The following is a 21,564-nucleotide window of genomic DNA, read 5'->3' on the forward strand; positions in this document are numbered from 1 at the left end:
GAAATAAAGGGTATTCAAGTAGGAAAAGAGGAAGTAAAATTGTCCCTGTTTGTAGAAGACATAAGTGGATATTTAAAAAACCCCATTGTCTCAGCCCAAAATCTCCTTAAGCTGATAAGCAACTTCAGCAAAGTCTCAGGATACAAAATCAATGTGCAAAAATCACAAGCATTCCTATACACCAGTAACAGACAAACAGAGAGCCAAATCATGAGTGAACTCCCATTCGCAATTGTTACAAAGAGGATAAGATACCTAGGAATCCAACTTACAAGGGATGTGAAGGGATAGAGCTACAAACCACTTCTCAAGGAAATAAGAGAGGACACAAACAAATGGAAAAACATTCATGCTCATACATAGGAAGAATCAATATCATCAAAATGGCCACACTGCCCAAAGTAATTAATAGATTCAATGCTGTCCCCATCATGCTACCATTGACTTTCTTCACAGAATTGGAAAAAAACTACTTTACATTTTATGTGGAACCAAAAAGGAGCCTGCATAGCCAAGACAATCCTAAGCAAAAAGAACAAAGCTGGAGGCATCATGCTACGTGACTTCAAACTATGCTACAAGGCTACAGTAACCAAAACAGCATGGTATGGGTACCAAAATAGATAGACCAATGAAACAGAACAAAGGCCTCAGAAATAATGCCACACATATACAACCATCTGATCTTTGACAAACCTGACAAAAAAAGCAATGTGGGAAAGGATTCCCTATTTAATAAATGGTATTGGGAAAACTGGCCAGCCATAAGCAGGAAGCTGAAACTGGATCCCTTTCTTATACATTATACAAAAATTAACTCACGGTGGATTAAAGACTTAAACATAAGACCTAAAACCATAAAAACCCTAGAAGAAAACCTAGGCAATACCATTCAGGACATAGGCATGGGCAAAGACTTCATGACTAAAACACCAAAAGCAATGGCAACAAAAGCCAAAATTGACAAATGGAATGTGATTAAACTAAAGAGCTTCTGCACAGCAAAAGAAACTATCATCAGAGTGAACAGGCAACCTACAGAATGGGAGAAAATTTTTGCAATCTATCCCACTGACAAAGGGATCACATCCAGAATCTATGAAGAACTTAAACAGATTAACAAGAAAAAAACAATCCTATCAAAAAGTGGGCAAAGGATATGAACAGACATTTCTCAAAAGAAGACATTTATGCAGCCAACAGACATACTAGAAAAAGTTCGTCATCACTGGTCATTAGAGAAATGCAAATCAAAACCAGAATGAGATACAATCTCATGCCAGTTAGAATGGCGATCATTAAAAAGTCAGGAAACGCCTTTCGGCCGGAACCGCCATCTTTCAGTAATTCGCCAAAATGACGAACACAAAGGGAAAGAGGAGAGGCACCCGATATATGTTCTATAGGCCTTTTAGAAAACATGGAGTTGTTCCTTTGGCCACATATATGCGAATCTATAAGAAAGGTGATATTGTAGACATCAAGGGAATGGGTACTGCTCAAAAAGGAATGCCCCACAAGTGTTACCATGGCAAAACTGGAAGAGTCTACAATGTTACCCAGCATGCTGTTGGCATTGTTGTAAACAAACAAGTTAAGGGCAAGATTCTTGCCAAGAAAATTAATGTGCGTATTGAGCACATTAAGCACTCTAAGAGCCGAGATAGCTTCCTGAAACGTGTGAAGGAAAATGATCAGAAAAAGAAAGAAGCCAAAGAGAAAGGTACCTGGGTTCAACTAAAGCGCCAGCCTGCTCCACCCAGAGAAGCACACTTTGTGAGAACCAATGGGAAGGAGCCTGAGCTGCTTGAACCTATTCCCTATGAATTCATGGCATAATAGGTGTTAAAAAAAAAAAATAAAGGACCTCTGGGCTACAAAAAAAAAAAAAGTCATGAAACAACAGATGCTGGAGAGGATGTGGAGAAATAGGAACGCTTTTACACTGTTGGTGGGAGTGTAAATTAGTTCAACCATTGTGGAAGACAGTGTGGTGATTCCTCGAGGATCTAGAACCAGAAATACCACTTGACCCAGCAATCTCATTACTGGGTATATACTCAAAGGATTATAAATCATTCTACTATAAAGACACATGTGCACGTATGTTTATTGTGGCACTATTCACAATAGCAAAGACTTGGAACCAACCCAAATGCCCATCAATGATAGACTGGATAAAGAAAATGTGGCACATAAACACCATGGACTGCTATGCAGCCATAAAAAAAGATGAGTTCATGTCCTTTGCAGGGACAGGGATGATGCTGGAAACCATCATTCTCAGCAAACTAATGCAAGAACAGAAAACCAAACACTGCATGTTCTCACTCATAAGTGGGAGTTGAACAATGAGAATATATGGACACAGGGAGGGAAACAGCACACACAGGTGACCTATCAGGGAATGGGGGGCTAGGGGAGGGATAGCTTTAGGAGAAATACCTAATGTAGATGATGGGTTGATGGGTACAGCCAACCACCATGGCACATGTATACCTAGGTAACAAACCTGCACATTCTGCACATGTACCCCAGAACTTAAAGAATAATAAAAAGTAAAATTAAATTTTATTTTTCATTATTATTTTTGTTTAAATTTTAGACATTTAAATCTTAAAAAATGTTTTATATCTTGTGTGGAAGGTTTTGGAAAGACTCCATTTAGTGCTAATAAAAATGTAAAGTCACCTACCAAGGAAGATAAAAGATGAAGATCAATTCTTATTTAAAATGTGTTTTAAAAGCCTTCATTAGTAATTTTCCTGCTTCAAACTTTTTCTTTACTCTTTAATTTTAATTTGGTTTTTAATGTGTTGAATATTGAAAACTTTGAAAGGATTTAAGCTAATGCAGTTATTGTTTATTATTGGCTATCTAAAGAAATAGTATGGTTTTTGTCACTTATCTGAGTGTGTCCAGTAATCTATTTTCAGCAGACTGAGTTTTGTAGGGGTGGTCTTTGCACGAGAAATTTTCAAGTATTTAACTAGTTTAAGTTGTTGCTGATAAAGATATTTTAATTGTTTATGTTGTATTCAATCAGAGAAAGGAGGCCTCACCACTTGAATTTAACTTACAGTACCACCCTTGGACCTTTCTATTTCCATATCCCAGAAAGGTCAGTGGTTTCCTCTGGGGAGGAGGTCAAGATGCTATGCCTTCACCTTCATGGTGCCTCTGGGAAGAGCTACCCGCTCTCAGTGAGTTCCACAGTACATGTGAGAAAAAGGACTAACATGGCCATTAAACTTTAATTTATCTTCTAATTACCTTTCCTTTAGCATGTGTGTATTAAAATTATCATGACTTCTTTAACATTTTAGTGTAAAGAGACTTTATCTTATTTGATTAATATTTCTTATCAACATTGTTGGTGCATAAGGCTAATTTAGTAGTATTTAAATACATTTTTAAATTAATAAGCTATATTTCCTAGGCCATTTATCTCAACCTTTACTACGACATTATTTGGTCTAATGAAATAGTTATATCATGTGAGTGTACCACCTAACTGTTCTGTGCCTCAGCTTTACATTTGCAATGATAGTCAGTCACAGGCCAGCCCCACAGCCTGAAGAAGTTAATGTATGTTGATGACCTTGAACAGTTCCAGATACAATGGAAAAAAAACAACAAAAATATACTACTCTTATAATTGTTAGATATATATCTCGCTGTTTTATTTTTATATTTTCCCCCAAAAATTTAGGAGCATGGAGCAATTATTAATAGTTCTTTCATGATCATTATTCTATCACTACTATTAGTTTTGTATCTACTGAGTAAATTTATTAACACCCTAAAAATACTTTTTCTAAATAGGTACAAGAATAGAGCTGATAAATAATACATAGAATTTCCATAAATCAGACTTTTTCAAACATATAAAAATTTTTTACATAACGAATGTTTCAAACTTTTAAAATTTCTAATATATAAGATTGTTTTAAGTGCTTCAACCATTTTAAAATGTAGGCAATAACCTAAACAATGAGTTATGACCATTTAAAAAGTTTTAATATCACCTTTAAAATTTCCTCTTTCCTTTACCTTTTTTTTTTTATCTATTGATAAAGTCATATTCATTAAATTCTAGAGTGATTTTCACTTTCTTTTTTACTCTATCCCACAGATAAACCTCGGGATTTAATTTCTTCAATTCCTCTTGTGTTACAAGGATTTTTTTTTTTTTTTTTTTTTTTTTTTAAGACAGAGTCTTGCTGTCTCCAAGCTGGAGTGCAGTGGCGTAATCTCGGCTCACTGCAACCTCCGCCTCCTGGTTCAAGCAATTCTCCTGCCTCAGCCTCCAGAGCAGCTGGGATTACACGTATGTGCCACAACACCCGAATAATTTTTGTATTTTTAGTAGAGACAGGGTTTCACCTTGTTGGCCAGGATGGTCTCGATCTCTTGACTTTGTGATCCGCCTGCCTTGGCCTCCAAAAGAGCTGGGATTACAAGCGTGAGGCACCGCACCCGGCCCATCTTGCTAGGATTTTTTCAATAATTTTCTAAATTATTTTTAAAGCTAAAAGTTTCAGCTTTCCAATTTAAAGCCCTAATGAGAAAACTCTGTCCACTAAACTGTACATCTTAAATTCATCTACTTATGAAACAAACTGACAAATTGTGTTTCCAATGCTGTTAAAAGACTAATGATTTACCTACATTAAATTATCCAGTCAAAATGGTTTTAAATAATAAATATCCTATCCTAAAGAAATGTCACTTATTCAAGTATTTATTACTATTCTGTTTATAATTATGCTGGACTCTCATTCTTGGCACTTTTTAATGTAATTCTAGCTCCAACATAAATATTATTCCAGATTCTGTCAGGGTTCTTGGAAGAATAATGGTGTAAATAGTGACATAAAATTATTTTCTTACTTCACAGTTATGAACTCCACCCGATCACACCTATCTGAGTGCCTTTCTCATTGCAGCATTTGTTATTGAGGTATGATTCACATTCAATAACATATTAGGTATTCAATTTGCTGAGTTTTGACAAATGTATACATATTTACTTGATTACCACAATCACAATATAAAATCTATCCATTAACCTAAAAATATCTCCTTCCCCAAAACTCCCTTTCATCAGCTTGTAGATCTGAATCACCATCACGTGAAATATACTTTCTCTAGAAACTCACCTTTTATTCTTCTAAAAATGGCTTTACTTGCCCACATTTTTGAAGGATATCAAATTCTCAGTTACATGTTTTTATTCTTCCTTTATCCTTTTGAAAAAAGTCATTCCAATGTTTTCTAGCTTTTATGGTTACTAATAAGTTATCTATTAATTTTATTGTTGTTGTGTTTGAATAATTTCATTTTCCTTTGCGTGGCTTCAAGAATTTTTCTCTTTGTCTTTCAGGAATTTGACTGTGATGTTCCCTGCAGTGGATCCTTTGTGTTTATCCTGCTTGGGATTTGTTGAGCTTCTTGGATCTGTAAATTAATGTGTTCCACAAAATTAGGTTTTCAGCCATTATTACTTCAAGTATTTTTTTTTTCTTTCTCTTTCTCTTCTTGCTTTCTGAAAATCAATTTGAACAACTATGAGTCTGGTGTCTGGTTTATATTGTCCCACAGGTCTCTAAGGTTCTGTTTATTTTCAGTCATTTTTAAACAATCTTTTCTCTCCTTCAAATTTGATTATGTTGTTATTTTACTGAGTTTCCTTATGTATTTTTCAAGAAAAGATTGTTTTTCTTCTGCCTGTTGTTTTAATTTATGTTTTGTTTTTCTTGTGCCCCTAGAAGCCTCCCTCACACATGCATAGTTTAGCTGTCAAAACTGTTTGTGTGCAATTTACATTTGGTATTTAGAAGTCATTCCTGCTATAGTTTTCAGGATGCCAGTTTTTTATTTTAAATTTGCAGCTGTTTTTCCAGCTCAGTGTTATAATCTCTAAAAGCACCAGAGATAATCTCTGATAATTATGACACTTTTAGGTGATAAGGCTTCAGTTTTTCTGATCTCTTATTTACTTGTATAGTAATCTCCTTTTATATGCAGGGGATACTTTTCAAGAGTCCCAGTAGATACCTGAAACTGCAGATAGTGCAGAATCCTACATATGCTATGCATAGATTTCTTTTCTTCACAAATTTTGTTCCTTCTTTATTAAGTTAAACACTTTTGCCTTTCCACTTAAAGAAAATACTTTATGGCTTCTCTTTGGCATATCTGAATTGCCAGCATCGCAACTCTTGCCCTTTGGGGTCATTATTAAGCAAAATCAGGGTTACTTGAACACAAGCACTGCTATACCCTGACAGCCAGTCTGATAACTGACAGCAGGGAGACCTATCAGGAGATAGCAGGATGACCCTCTCATCAGGTCTGCTACTGGGCCTTGGCAAGTAGCTCTGAGCACTGACACTACATCCACATTTCTCTTAGGTGTTCCGGGCCAGGGGGCTCCCTCAGGCAACAGCTGCAGCAAGGAGGTAGGCCCACTTTTTCCAGGCGGGTCCTGCAGAGAGGTAGGAATGCCTTGCTCCCAAGGCAGCCCTCATGACTCACCCTTCTCTGTGCTCTGAGAGTGTGGGCTCCAATTCTGCTCAAATTCCAGCCACAGATCTCAGCCCAGCACTCCCAAGCTGTGCACTGCAGCTCTGGGACAAGCTCAGGCTTTTTGTTCCCTCCCCAACTTGTGGGCAGCAGGGGTGGGGAATGCAGCAGTGGTAATGTCAGGGGGTCTGTCAGCTGATTCTGGGTTTCTACCCCAGAGAAATGTAGAATCATGGCTGACTGGGGTGACCAGCTGGGGGTGAGGCAGCTGTTCTGCAAGCCCAAGCCAAAGGGCCCTGACTGGTGTAGGGCAACAGGGGCCACCAGGGATTGCAAGGAAGACAGGCTGGCATGTTCTTTGCAGGGTGGGTCCACACGCTGTTGATGTGCAAAAGAATCAGTCATTGTTTCCTCCTTAGCCTGGGAAGAGTAAGAGCCTTACTGCAGCAGTGGCAATGGCAGAGGGGTTGTCAGTTGTCCCTGAGAGCTGTACCCCAGAGAAATGCAGAGCCACCACCAACTGCAGTGATTAGGTAGGGGTGGTGGCCCAAGCTAGGAGACCCTGTCCAGTGAGGAGCAGCAGGGGCAGGGACCCACATGGAAAGCAATCTGGCCATCTTTCTGTCTAGAAGCTGCTGTGTGCAGCTCTCATACAACCATTCATTCAGGCTCTTTGTTCCCTCCTCAGCCTTAGGGCAGAAGGGGCAGGGATTGTGGCAATGGCAATCAGTGGGCCTGTTGGTTACCTCTGGGAGCCCTGTCCCAGAGAAATGCAGGCCCACAACCAGCCAGAGTGCTCAGGTAAGGGCAAGGTGGCTATTCTGAGGCCCAGACCAGTGGGCATTGCCTGGCAAGGTGCACAGGAGGCAGGGCCCAATTCCATCCACTCTCAGCACCATGGATGTGACCCCTATCCTAGGGCATGCAAAAATGCCTGGCCTACCTTGTTGGCGGGGCTATGGCAGCTGGCACCAGGGTGCTCAGGGATCCAAGGCTTGTGGCGCTCATTGTGGGCTTGAGTGGTGGCTCTGACCAAACCCTAGGCAGCCTTCCATATTGGTCTGGAAGTTGAGAGGGGTCAAGGGGACCTCCTGTGCCCAGGATTGCAAAGGTCTATGGCAGAAGTGTGGATCTCCAAGTGCTGTCACTCATTCACCTTTTCCCTGCAGTAGGGAGCCTCCCTAGCTCTGTGACAATCCCAGGTGAGTGGCTGTCCTGCCTCACTCCTCTCTGCTCTCTATGGGTTTCCATGGCTTCCTTGATGAATCCCAACATGACCTCTTGGATAACACACTTAAAGAGACAGTGTTTACTTGCCGCTCTGTCTCCTCTCCATGAGAGCAGCATGCACTAGCTGCTTCTAGTCGGCCATCTTGGCACTTCTTCCTCGTATTTTCTTTTTTCACTATCATATGTTAACATTTCAGCTGAAATATTTTAATAGGCACTATCATTTTGCCTTCATTGAGGGTACTTTTCTTCAAAAAGTATATTTACAAGATAAAATGAACCAAATAATTTTCTATAATTTTGATCATTTAAAGTTTTATCAGATTTAGATATTGCTTAATATAGGCCTTTTGTTACATAAAATTTGTTTTCTACCTTAATTTTAAAGAAATGTAGTCTAATGTTTTCATTTTTTAAGTTTAATGTCAATAATTATAATAAAAATCATCAAAAGATAAGTTTTTCTCAATTTTTGTGAATACTTAAAGATTTATAACAGTTTGAACAAAATGCCTCCATATTTTTAGAGAAAATATTTACCAAAAAATGTTTAATGTCATTGTAGGAAAGTTAATTTACAAATAACTTTTAAAAGTTTAAATGTTCTGACCCGGTGTGGTGGCTCATGCCTGTAATCCCAGCACTTTCGGAGGCTGAGGCGGGTGGAACACCTGAGGTCAGGAGTTTCAGAGCAGCCTGGCCAACATGGTGAAACCCAGTCTCTACTAAAAATACAAAAACTAGCCATGCATGGTGGTGGCGCCTGTAATCCCAGCTACTCGGGAGGCTGAGACAGGAGAATCTCTTGAATCCAGGAGGCGGAGGTTGCAGTGAGCCGAGATTGCACCCCTGCACTGCAGCCTGGGCAACAGAGGGAAACTCCATCTCAAAAAAAAAAAAAAAGTTTAAATGTTCCTTTAATATAAGCAAAAAAGGAGAAATCATGTACTCTAGTATTGATTATGTATGAAGTCTTCTTTAAAATATTCTCTGCTTATATAAGTATACATCTTTCACTGCTACAACTTTTGTTTTGATTGGTAGAGGATTGCTGCTTCTTCAGTTGTGATTATATATTTCTTTGCACGAAAATTCCAAGAATATTTTGCTCAGAAGCTTCTAAAGTTGGTAAGAAAAATGTTTAGAGCATTGTATTTTTTCCTTCAAATTTGTATTTATACCATTATGAAAAAAAATCTTTAGATTCAACATTGAACATCTTAAATTGCAAATATCAGTCACAAAAATAGTAGATGTTTCTGACCAAAACAAACTTTCTGTTTGATTCCATATGTTGGATAAAACAAATTATTTATTAATACAATCAACTGTCTTTCTGTTCCCAGCATCTGATGATATTGACTTACTAGCACCATGTAATTTTTTGCTGAATTCTTCTGGTAATGGATCTAACACATCAGTAGCTATCATCACACTTTCTATAGTGCAAACACACACATACACACACACGGTGTCAAAAATGAACCAATTTAATTACCACTGCTCAACGAAATAAAAGAAGATATAAACAAATGGAAGAACATTCCATGCTCATGGATAGGAAGAATCAATATCATGAAAATGGCCATACTGTCCAAGGTAATTTATAGATTCAATGCCATCCCCATCAAGCTACCAATGACTTTCTTCACAGAACTGAAAAAAAAACTACTTTAAAGTTCATATAGAACCAAAAAAGAGCCTGCATTGCCAAGTCAATCCTAAGCAAAAAGAACAAAGCTGGAGGCATCATGCCACCCAACTTCAAACTATTCTACAAGGTTACAGTAACCAAAATAGCGTGGTACTGGTACCAAAACAGAGATATAGACCAATGGAACAGAACAGAGCCCTCAGAAATAATACCACACATTTACAACCATCTGATCTTTGACAAACCTGACAAAAACAAGAAATTGGGAAAGGATTCCCTATTTAGCAAATGGTGCTGGGAAAACTGGCTAGCCATATGTAGAAAGCTGAAACTGGATCCCTTCCTTACACCTTATAGAAAAATTAATTCAAGATGGATTAAAGACTTAAATGTTAGACCTAAAACCATAAAAACCCTAGAAGAAAACCTAGGCAATACCATTCAAGACATAGGCATGGGCAAGGACTTCATGTCTAAAACACTAAAAGCAATGGCAACAAAAGCCAAGATTGACAAATGGGATCTAATTAAACTAAAGAGCTTCTGCACAGCAAAAGAAACTACCATCAGAATGAACAGGCAACCTACAGAATGGGAGAAAATTTTTGCAATCTACTCATGTTACAAAGGGCTAACATCCAGAATCTACAAAGAACTCAAATTTACAAGAAAAAAACAACCCCATCACAAAGTGGGCAAAGGATATGAACAGACACTTCTCAAAAGAAGACATTTATGCAGCCAAAAGACACATGAAAAAATGCTCATCATCACTGGCCATCAGAGAAATGCAAATCAAAACCATAATGAGATACCATCTCACACGAGTTAGAATGGTGATCATTAAAAAGTCAGGAAACAACAGGTGCTGGAGAGGATGTGGAGAAATAGGAACACTTTTACACTGTTGGTAGGACTGTAAACTAGTTCAACCATTGTGGAAGACAGTGTGGCGATTCCTCAGGGATCTAGAACTAGAAATACCATTTGACCCAGCCATTCCATTACTGGGTATATACCCAAAGGATTATAAATCATGCTGCTATAAAGACACATGCACACATATGTTCATTGAGGCACTATTCACAATAGCAAAGACTTGGAACCAACCAAAATGTCCATCAATGATAGACTGGATTAAGAAAATGTAGCACATATACAACATGGAATACTATGCAGCCATAAAAACTGATGAGTTCATGTCCTTTGCAGGGACATGGATGAAGCTGGAAACCATCATTCTCAGCAAACTATCGCAAGGAGAAAAAACCAAACACTGCATGTTCTCACTCATAGGTGGGAATTGAACAATGAGAACACGTGGACACAGGAAGGGGAACATCACACACCGGGGCCTGTCATGGGGTGGGGGGATGGGGGAGGGATAGCATTAGGAGATATACCTAATGTAAATGACGAGTTAATGGGTGTAGCACACCAACATGGTACATGTATACATATATAACAAACCTGCACGTTGACCACATGTACCCTAGAACTTAAAGTATAATAAAAACAAAATTGAAAAAACAAAAAATAAAAACAAGGGTTCTATAATAAAAATCTTGTTTAATTTTGTTTAAACCAGAGGAAAAAAAAAAAAGAAAAAGAAAAGCCACACTTTACACAGTACTATGTAATTGAGCTTTCTGCAACTGCCTCTGTTAAATTTTTATTTTCAGGAACAGTATCTTAAATGCCTGTTATTTTAAAAAGTACATCTGATGTTTTTGCAATAAATCTGTGTCTTCTGTCTTTCATATAGCCAGTGATATCACCATATTAGTGCCCAGGGGTGTTGGTAAATGTCAACAAATATTTTCAGCACTTTACACATTTATCATGTGTTTCTCAAAATATTTAAACTCAGTATATAATTTCTCATTAAATATGCATCTTTATGACCTCATTGTTGCTGAAAACGCTTATTGAAAATTTTTCAAAAAATGATTTACCAATAATATCCAGTAAGACAAAGGCATTAATTACAAATTTAAATGGCATAAGAAATGTTTTTGAGGTGAAGATGTTTTTTCTTCTCTCATTCATTTGAAGTTTTTCATTCCTAAACACATACCACCCCCCACAGACAATATATACATATAAATATATAAATGTATATATTTCTGTATTTATATATAAAAATATACATATATTTCTTTCAATGGGAATCAATTATTCATCCATCCACATAAATTTTTTACACTTTTAAAAATTAAAATACACATCAGAAAAAAGCAACAAAGTAGTTCTAAGCAATGGAAACTATAGGGAAGTTTAATAGAAAAATGTTAGCACATTGGGAGAAGATATTTTAGCAGCTAAACCTAATAAAATATTTTATATATAATTAACTCCAAAATTAACAAGAAGATAAAAAATTAAAAAGAAAATTAGGAAAATAATTTGAATATGCAATTCACAGAATAATTTTAAGTGTATGAAAATAAGTGCAATTTCTTTAGTAATCAGAAAAATGTAAATGTCAATAGCAATGAGATACCATTGTGCACTTATTGACCAAATCAAGTAGGTAAAGATGACTTACCATCTAGGATGTGAAAATAGGAGCTCACGCTTTTTTGGTGGGAGTGTAGGCAGTTGCTACCATTTGGAGGCAATCTGACAGTACTTAGAAAATAAGTAAGCATAAACCCTAGGAACTAGTATTCTGACTCTCAGTTATATACCTGAGATAAATCTCTTACAGAAACATCTAAGTCTAAAGCTATTTGGATTGTGGAGTGCAGAATGTAGTTACTGAGTTTTCCTTACAGAAATGATTAAATGTGGCAAGGCCCTCTTTGAGATACAATGTTATAATTTAATTAACTGTGGTAGAGATACATACAACTTGTATAGATCATAAAAAATAGTTCTGATATATTTTTCAAGGCAGGACACAAGAAAATACCTACACTACAATATGTATTAAGATAAGACACAGACATTCACTATACCCAATATATTTTTCAAAGACATCTCACATCCAAGGATATAAGCCAAACACCTTTGAGTAGGTTCCTATGAGAAGTGAGAAAAGGGAGAGACGATTGGAAGCAAAGGGAAAAGAGCAGAGTATGATAGACCAAACGAAACCAAGTAAACACATTGTGCCACAACACAGCACAAATTAACTAGAGCAGGGTTTCATACACATTGATGAGAAGAGTATGCTGAAATCTGAAGAGTAAAATTAATTTACTCTCATGTCTGCTCTTACAGTCCAAAACAAAATTCACACATACACACACACACAAAAAAAATTTATCAGGAATACAGAAATATCAAAACTGAATTTTGAAATTAAATAATTCAAACAAAGCTGTTGGAACTTGAAATTATTCTGAAGCCTCGAGAGGAATGTGGCTATGTGGCCTGAGTCACACGGCATGCAGCTGCAACTTCTGCTTTATTTTTTCCCTGTAAACAATTAAGACCAAATAGCACCCAGGATAAGACCCCCTCAGATCACTTCTCCTCCTCACAAAAAAATAAAATAATTGTCCTTGGAATGTAGCAATCTGTGACTAATCAAATTATTGTGGGTTTTATCTGGTTTCCTATGGAAAATGTTGTAATCCTGATGAAATTTGTCTCCACCTTTATAAGTGAAAACTTAATTTCTCCACTTTTTTTTTAAACAGAGACATTGAGGGCAGGGAAATTACTCTACTTTGGAATGTTGACCCCACTCATTTAGAGTTGGTGTGTCCAGGCGGCCATCCTCAAGCTTTGCACTTGATTAAACTCTATACTTAATCGTATTTTCTGAATCTCATTTTTTAAGATTGACAAAAAAAGCAGCAAAAGTAAAAGAGCTATACTTCCGGAAAATTACACATAGCAAAAGAAGTCAAGTGTTGAGATTACAGTCTTTGTAAACTTGCAGAATAGAAGCCAGGCAGCCACAAATAATAAAACTGAGAATGATTCTGACAGAGAAAAGACATTTTTTATCTGAGGAATGCCAGACCCTTTAAATGATCAGGCCCAGAGAGGTACTGAAAAGTGACAGCAGTCACACCTCACTTCCACCTTAAGCTAAGTAATATGACTGTCACCACCAACAGTCATAAATTAACCTAACAATGCCACATGCTAGACACCATAACTCATACCTTAAATGGATGTGAGTTCAACAATGTGTAGCCAATTACTAATAAATGGTTTCTGTAAAGCAATGAGAATTCCTGACAACTTTTTTTTTTTTTTTTTTTGAGACAGAGTCTTGCTCTGGCACCAGGCTGGAGTGCAGTATTGCAATCTCGGCTCACTGCAACCCCCGCCTCCTCGGTTAAAGTGATTCTCCAGCCTCAGCCTCCCCAATAGCTGGGATTACAGGCATGCGCCACCACACCCAGCTAATGTTTGTATTTTTAGTAGAGACAGGGTTTCACTATGTTGGTCAGGATGGTCTCGATCTCCTGACCTTGTGATCCACCTGCCTCGGCCTCCCAAAGTGCTGGGATTACAGGCATGAGCCACTGTGCCCGGCTGACAACTTTTATAATCACCTCCTCTACCGATTCATCCATTTTTCTTAAAGACTTTAGCCTTCCTTTTGTTTCCCCAGACCACTTCCCAGTGTTTCCCAGGCTGCCATCCTCAACTTTGGCCCAAATATACTCTCTATATTAATGTTGCCTCAGTTTCTATCTTTAGGTGGACAATTCCTACAGACAGCAGAAATCTTTGGGTGCATAATGTGATTTATCCCCCTATATACAGCGCAGTCCTGGATATAATACAGAATATTGTGTGCCATGAAAAAATAAGGTGAGAAATATGAAGGAGTCACCTGGGTTTGATGAAGTGGATTGGGGATATTAGCTCGAACAATTTAAGAAAGTAAAGAAGTGAAAAGCAAAAATCATAGAGATGGCTTTGACCAGCTCCAGGCTACTTGAGTGAGATTCTGTATCAGTTAAGGTAAGTGTTTGAAGAAGAGGACTACCCCAGAGACAATTGTGTTATGTAACGGTAAGAGAAGCCCAAATTCTTTGCCCTTTTAGCATCTGGTTTCTGAAATTCAGACATACAATGATTTATGTAAATAAATGGGAAAAAGTAATATTTTTGTAAGTATGTGATGATAAATTGAAAAGCAGAATGGAGATTTTCCTCTAAACCACTGTAACTCCCTTTAATTACATTTAATTACTCCTTTTCTTAGATTTAATTTTACATCTTTTATGTGCCTTGAATGAATAAATGCCAATTTTATGTATGCACTTATTTATTATTTGAGGCACCATAATTTTACAGAGCAATTCTTTCCTGAGTTAAAATGAATTGATGTTTCCTAAATTATTTCCATTTTCTGAAAGTTAATCCTGTGCTAATAAGAGTGATGAGTCAATACTGCTTTAATTTATTTTCATATTTTCTCATGTTAAAAAAGCTTTTTATGCTCTAATAAAAAAAAGCCTAATGGTAAAATAAAGGTTTGATGGTAGAATCTTATATAAATTTCATTTGCTTTTTTAAAAGAGACTGTGCTTGTAGAAAAGAATAATTATAAATATGTATTTAAAAGTACTATTTTTGTCCACATGTAAGTTATTTGTTAATAGGATATACTAATGATTAAAGTTATAATCATAAACCTACTAAAACATATCAATTGAATGCCAAAATAACATTTAATTTAATCTTAATTATAGAAATTAATCATATGCTCTGTAGCAAACTTGCAGTATTTTAGTTGCATATTACTTATTATTTGGAAAGTTTCTTTACTTGTTTTTAAAGGAATAGGATTATGTTCAACTTCTTAAGACAGAAAAAATGGTTGGTCTGTATTGCAGTGCTGAAATATAAATTTTGTCTACCTTAGAGAATAGATTATTTATCTGGAATCCATTGAACCGTAGGAGATTCCAGATCCTGTGTGTTCTATGAACTTCTATGCAAAATCTGTATGCATACAGGGTATTTCTACATATTTTGGAGGGCTAGAAGTCTATAAATTTCAGAATGTATTTAAAGTAATCCATAAATCAAAAAAGAGTGACTACTGGTCTTGGAAAAGCAATATGTTCAAATTAAGTATGAGAACAAAATGAAAAGAATTATGTCTTGTCTGTCACTAAGTTTAAGCATGGAAATTATATTATAACAACAATAGAAACAAATGTTAAATGCTTCAAGATTTACCAAGTATAGCTAAACACATTATTTTATTTATCTTAACAATAACCAAGGGAAGTAGATATTTTCTATCTACAAACCCTTATAGGACATATTTTACTTGAAAGACACAAAGATTGTTATTTATTTTAAGAAGAATTATCAAAGAGCAAGATGAGACTGTTTGTCCCTAGTTATTCAGGTATAGGTGGCTAAGATGACCATATATCACAAGTGTATTTAAGCCTATAGCCCTGTCCTTCTATCCTGATTATGCCAGTCAAACTAAACCAAGTTGTGGTATGGTATGGGCTGCAGTCTGTTACATGCACAAAGCTCCCAATCAATCAGTGAGGACAATTTAAAAAAAAACACAATGAACTCAGGGGCACTGATTCAACATTAAAAGTAGGAGATGCTCATATTTCTTTATGTCAATTTCTGGGGAAAAATGTGTCAATCTTAAATTTTTGCACTGTCATTGATGATCTAAGATGAGCTAGTTATTCATAGTTTACCTAGTCAGTGGGAAAGAGTTATGTTTATAAGTAAGCTATGAATGGCCAGTTTTATAACCCAGAACTGTCTTTTTTCAGGCCCTGGGAGCTATTCCCTTGAAATGTAGTCATCAAGAAAGATAATATCCCTATCTCCCTATCCATAGTCTCTGTGGAAAGGTAGAAATCTAACTAATGCAGACTCCTTACCTCAAGATGCAATACTACCACCTGTCAGCACAATACAAGAAAGTTTACTTTTTCTTTGAATAAGGTCAACTAGCAAATACAGAGAGCCTACTATTCCCCCAACCCAAGCTCTTAAAATGCACCTATCCCTTTTTTTCTATGGAGTTGATCTCAGACTGAATTCTGGCCTCTCTCCCCTATTAACAAAGCTTTGAATAAAGCCATCCTTGACTGTTAAAATTTGAATGGTACAGTTTTCACTTTGTCACAGGCTGAATTATCTTTTTAGTTCTAATATTCTAATAATTCTATATCTGAATAGCAATATTATTTTCAAATTAGAAGTTTTTTGTTTCTTCATTTTCCATCAATATACATATCTTTGCTGTGAATTTTTTCAAAAATGCACAAAAGTATAGAGCAAAACAAATTATGTACCTATAAAAATTATCTACATTTTGACATACTTATTTTTTATCACTCCTCACCTCATTTATATAGTTTTATAGCATACTTGAAGGCATGATATAATTGTGTAATTAAAGACAAAAATACGAGCCCCAAAATGGCATTTCCTTACATAACTGTAACACCATTCTCACACTTAACAAAATTAACAATAGTTCCTTGATATTTAACGTTAATTTAATCTGCTATCCAATCAGACAATGGTCTTCAATGACGAAAAAATCTTTAGGTAAAAAAATGGATGGGTTTGACAAATTTGGAAAACTATTTGGCATATCTACCTAGCATATGACTCAGCAATTTCAGGGCTACGTGTATACCAACAGAAATGTATACAAATGGCAACAAAGGATATATGCAAGAATGTTAATAGCAACCCTGGGTAATGACCTCAAGTTCAACACAATACAAATGCCTATAGACAGTGTAAGAAATATAGTGATGCATATATACTCAATGAAATAGCATGTGGCAATGAGCACAAATGAATACATAACAACGTGGATGCATCTCACTATCTTACTGATGCAATATTTAGTGAAAGAAGCCAGACACAAAATGTTACACTTTTTATTATTTTGTTTATATACAGTTCAAAATGGGCAAAATTAATCCATGGTGTACTACCTTTGTCAGGGTCTCACATCTAAATTAAAATATTTCAGTGTAACATGCATGTGTTATATGGATACACTGCAAGGCACATGTTAGAATTAATTTGTGATTTAAATAATAAATAAAATCTAACCTCTGCCCCAAGAAGATAAAAATCTAGCAAATAAGAAAAATAGGTACACTATTAAAGAAAAATGAGTATATTGTTAAAGAAGTACCCTAAATAAAGAGTGGTGGTATGTTATGGAAGGACACTGTTAGTGAACACAGATAATTTTTTAGTGTGATGGGTCCCCCACCAGGTTACTTACAGTGGACATACTTAACGTATGTCTATTGCCTGAACCCTGAAGACTCAGCAGTGAGCCAAGGCCATGATGCCCAAACGAGGAGCAGGTGTCCCTGAGAACTCAAACATCCCAGAGAGTACCTGAGAGCCTACTAAGAAAAACAGTCTCATTGCTCAACCACAGTAGGCAAAGAGCCAGAATATTAGCTTAAAAGCAATTTAGAGATGAGAAGCAGCACAGATCTCTAGAACTGTCCTGCTGCCATCCAGGAAAGCCCTGTATGTAAGTCCTAATAAACTCTTCCACTCATCAAGCTGGACTTGTCTGAAGACCATTCTTTGGTCTTTCAGTTCCTTTCCAGTATGGGAGGGGATGTTACAGTCCCAAATATTTCTCATAACAATTTTACTTCTTCTTTTCCAACTTGGATGTCTTCTCTCTTTCCAAAATTTTTTTGGCTAGAACTTCCACTACTATGTTGAATAGAAGTGGTGAATGTGGGTATTCTTGTCTGCTTTTTAGAAGAAAAGCTTTCAACTTTTCATTGTTGAGTACATTTGCCAAGGTTTTTTTAATATATGGCTTTTATTATGTTCAGGTATTTTCCTTTATTCCTAGTTTGTTGAGTGTTTTTATCATGAGATGGTATGGGTTTTGTCAACTGTTTTTTTCTGCATCAATTGAGGGTGCTAGATAATTTTTTTCCTACCTTCTGTTAATGATGTGTACTTACATTTATTGACTTTTACATGTTGAATCATCCCGCATTCCATGAATATATCCCACTTGGTCATGGTGTATAATCCTTTTAATATGCTGATGAATTTTGTTTGCTTGTATTTTGTTGAGAATTTTTGCATCAATGTTTATCAAGTAGACTAGTCTGTTATTTTCTTTTCTTATAGTGTCTTCATCTGGCTTTGATATCAGGGTAAGCTAACCATATACAATGAATTAGGAAGTGGTCTCTCCTCTTAAATGTTTTAGAGAAGTTTGAGAAGGATTGATATTAGTTATTTGTTAAATAGGAGAGACACCTAACGTAGACGACGGTTGATGAGTGCAGCAAACCACCATGGCAAGCGTATACCTATGTAACAAACCTGCACATTCTGCACATGTACCCCAGAACTTAAAGTATAATAATGAAAAAAAAAGTTACTAGTGAAGCCATCAGGTTCAAGGCTTCTCTTTTTTGGCAGATTATTGATTATTTCTTCAAAAAAGAATGAATTATTCAATCTCTTTAGTAGCTATAAAGCTATTCAGATTTTCTATTTATTTGTGATGTAGTCTTGGTAGTTTATTTTTTTAAGAGTTTGTTCATTTCATCTAGGTTATCCAATTTATGTACAAAGGTTCATTGTACTCTCTTACAATCCTTTACATTTCTGGAGAATTGATAGTAATATCCCATTTTCACTTCTGATTTTGGTAATTTTAATTTTCTGTTTTTTCTTAGTCCATTTAGGTAAAGGTCTGTCAATTTTGCCAATGTTTTCAAAGAAACGAATTTTGATTTTATTAATTTTCTCTGATTATTTTCTATTATCTCTTCCACTTGTCTCTAATTTTTATAATATCCTTCTTTCCACTAGTAGTCTTTTTCTAGCTCCTTAGGTTGTATGTTGTGGGTTAGATTTTCTTTTGAGTTTTAAAGTGTTTATAGCTATGAATTTCATCTTTTTCTCTTCTTCTTTTTCTTATTTTTGAGACAGAGTTTGAGACATTATTACTCTGTATCTCAGGATGAACTGCAAAAGCAATCATGGCTCACAGCAGCCTTGACCTCCTGAGCTCAAGTTAGCCTCCTGCCTCAGCTTCCCAAGTAGCTTGGATCACAGCACACACTGCATTGCTTGGCTTATTTTTATTTTTATTTTTTTCTGTAGAGATGCAATCTCCCTATGTTGCCCAGGCTGGTCTCAAACTCCTGGGCTCAAGCGATCCTCCCACCTCAGCTGCCCATAGTGTTGGGATTACAGGTGTGAGCACCCATCATGAATTTCTTCTTTATAAAAGCTTTTACCGAGTACCATAAGTTTTGGTATAGAGGTGCTACTTAACTTACAATGGGTTTATGTCCCAGTAAACCCACTATAAGTTTAAACTATTTAAGCAGAAAATGCAATCAATACACATCACCTATTGAACATCATAGGTTAGCCTAGCCTACCTTAAACATGTTCAGAACACTTACATTATCCTGCAGTTAATCAAAACCAATTAATGAAAACTGATTTTATAATAAAATGTTGAATATCTAATGTAATTAAATATTATACTGAATGTGTATCCCTTTTGCATAATCATAAAGTCAAAAAATCATTAAGTTGAGCCATTCTAAGCCAGGAATTATCTGTATTGTGATTTTGTTTTCATCTGTCTATATTCTCTATCTTCCCTGTTACCTCTTTGATCCATTGATTAACAGTGTTTTAACTTTCACAAATTTTCTTGTTTACTTCTCTTTCGATTTCTAACATTATCTTATAATCACAGATGAAGCTTTGTATGCTATCTATCTTTTTATATCTATTGTGACTTAATTTGTGGCCTAATCTATGGTTTATCCTGGAAAATTTTCCATATCCACTTGAGAAAAAATGTGTACGTTTTTGTTGCTGTGTTTCTGTATATGTCTGATAGACCTAGTTCATTGTGTTAAGTCCTCGATTTCCTTCCTTACTTTGTCTGGTTGTTCTATTCATTATCAAGAATGATGTGTTGAAGTCTGCAACTATTATTGTAAAACTGTATCTTTCTCCTTTCAAATGTCAGTCCTTGTTTCAAGATGTGTTTCTGATGGTGTTGCATGAGGTGAGAAAATATTACTCATATCTTCTTCTTGAATAGAACCTTTTATTAATATATAAGGTCGGTGTCTCTTCTAAACTGTTCTGATATAAATGTCCTAATTTATACCTCACTTTTAAAGGACAGCTTTTCTGGACATAGGATTCTGGGTAGATATTTTTTTCTTTAGCACTTCGGAAGTCAAAAGACTTTCGAAGTCTTTTGTGGGCTGATATATTCAAAGTGCTGATGAGAATTTTGCTAATAATCTTACGGAAAATTGCTTGTGTGTAATGAATCCCTTCTCTCTTGTTGAATTTAAGATTCTCTTTTTCGTCTTTGGCTTTTTAAAGTTTGATTATAATGTTTCTTGGTGTGGGTTTCTTTGAATTCATCTTACTTGGAGTTTGTTAAACTTTTTGGATGTTTATGTTAATTTCTTTCATCAAATTTGAGGAGTTTTCAACCATTATTTTTCAAATATTTCTGAGACCCCCCCACAATGCATTGTTGATGGTGTCCCACAGGTGTCTTAAGTTCTGTTGCCTTTTCTTCAACCTTTTCTCTTCCTATTGCTCAGGCCCAGTTTTTATTGTCTTCAAGTTTGTAGATTCTTTCTTCTCCCTGCCTTTAAGTCCCTTTAGGGAATTTTTCATTATTGTATTGTAATTTTCAGCTCCAGAATTTATTTTTGGCTACTTTTTTAGGTTTTCTAACCCATTACTTATATTGCCATTTTGTCATACATCGTTTCATTGTCTTCATCCACATGTTCTTTTATTTCTTGGAGCATGTTTTTAAAAATGTCTTTTAAAGTCTTTGTCTAAGAGATCTGTTATGAAGTCTGTTTCAGGGACAGTTTTTGTTTATTTATTTTTCCTTTTGAATAGACCATATGTTACTTTATTATTTTGTTGAAAACGACATTTGAATCTAAAAATGTAGAAATTCTAGAAATCAGATTCACTCTCTTCCACTGAATTTGCTGCTTTTTGTTATTGTTTTTACTTTGGATTGTTGTAGGCTTCCTCTGTGCTGAGCATCAGCCTAAGGTATAAACTTAAGATTTTGTCAGGTTTTTTGTGAGCCTTTTCCTCTGCATATATGATCACTTTCTAGTTTTTCCTTACATGCAATTGTTATTGAATGTCTTATACTTTAATAT

General features: G+C 35.9%; 1 protein-coding gene across 1 annotated transcript; it reads left to right on the forward strand.

Moving 5' to 3' along the window:
* The first annotated feature begins 1,321 nt into the window (after positions 1-1,321).
* Positions 1,322-1,854, forward strand: LOC106635071 (large ribosomal subunit protein eL21-like). Its single transcript, XM_034967012.3, has one exon. The coding sequence runs from the start codon at positions 1,357-1,359 to the stop codon at positions 1,837-1,839; it is 483 nt and encodes a 160-aa protein (XP_034822903.1). The 5' UTR covers positions 1,322-1,356; the 3' UTR covers positions 1,840-1,854.
* Positions 1,855-21,564: the final 19,710 nt, after the last annotated feature.

This window comes from Pan paniscus, chromosome 7 (assembly GCF_029289425.2).
Source record: "Pan paniscus chromosome 7, NHGRI_mPanPan1-v2.0_pri, whole genome shotgun sequence".
NCBI lineage: Eukaryota > Metazoa > Chordata > Mammalia > Primates > Hominidae > Pan > Pan paniscus.

Excerpts from the sequence above, each read along its gene's own strand:
- LOC106635071 (XM_034967012.3), top strand. The coding sequence starts at position 1,357 with ATGACGAACACAAAGGGAAAGAGGAGAGGCACCCGATATATGTTCTAT.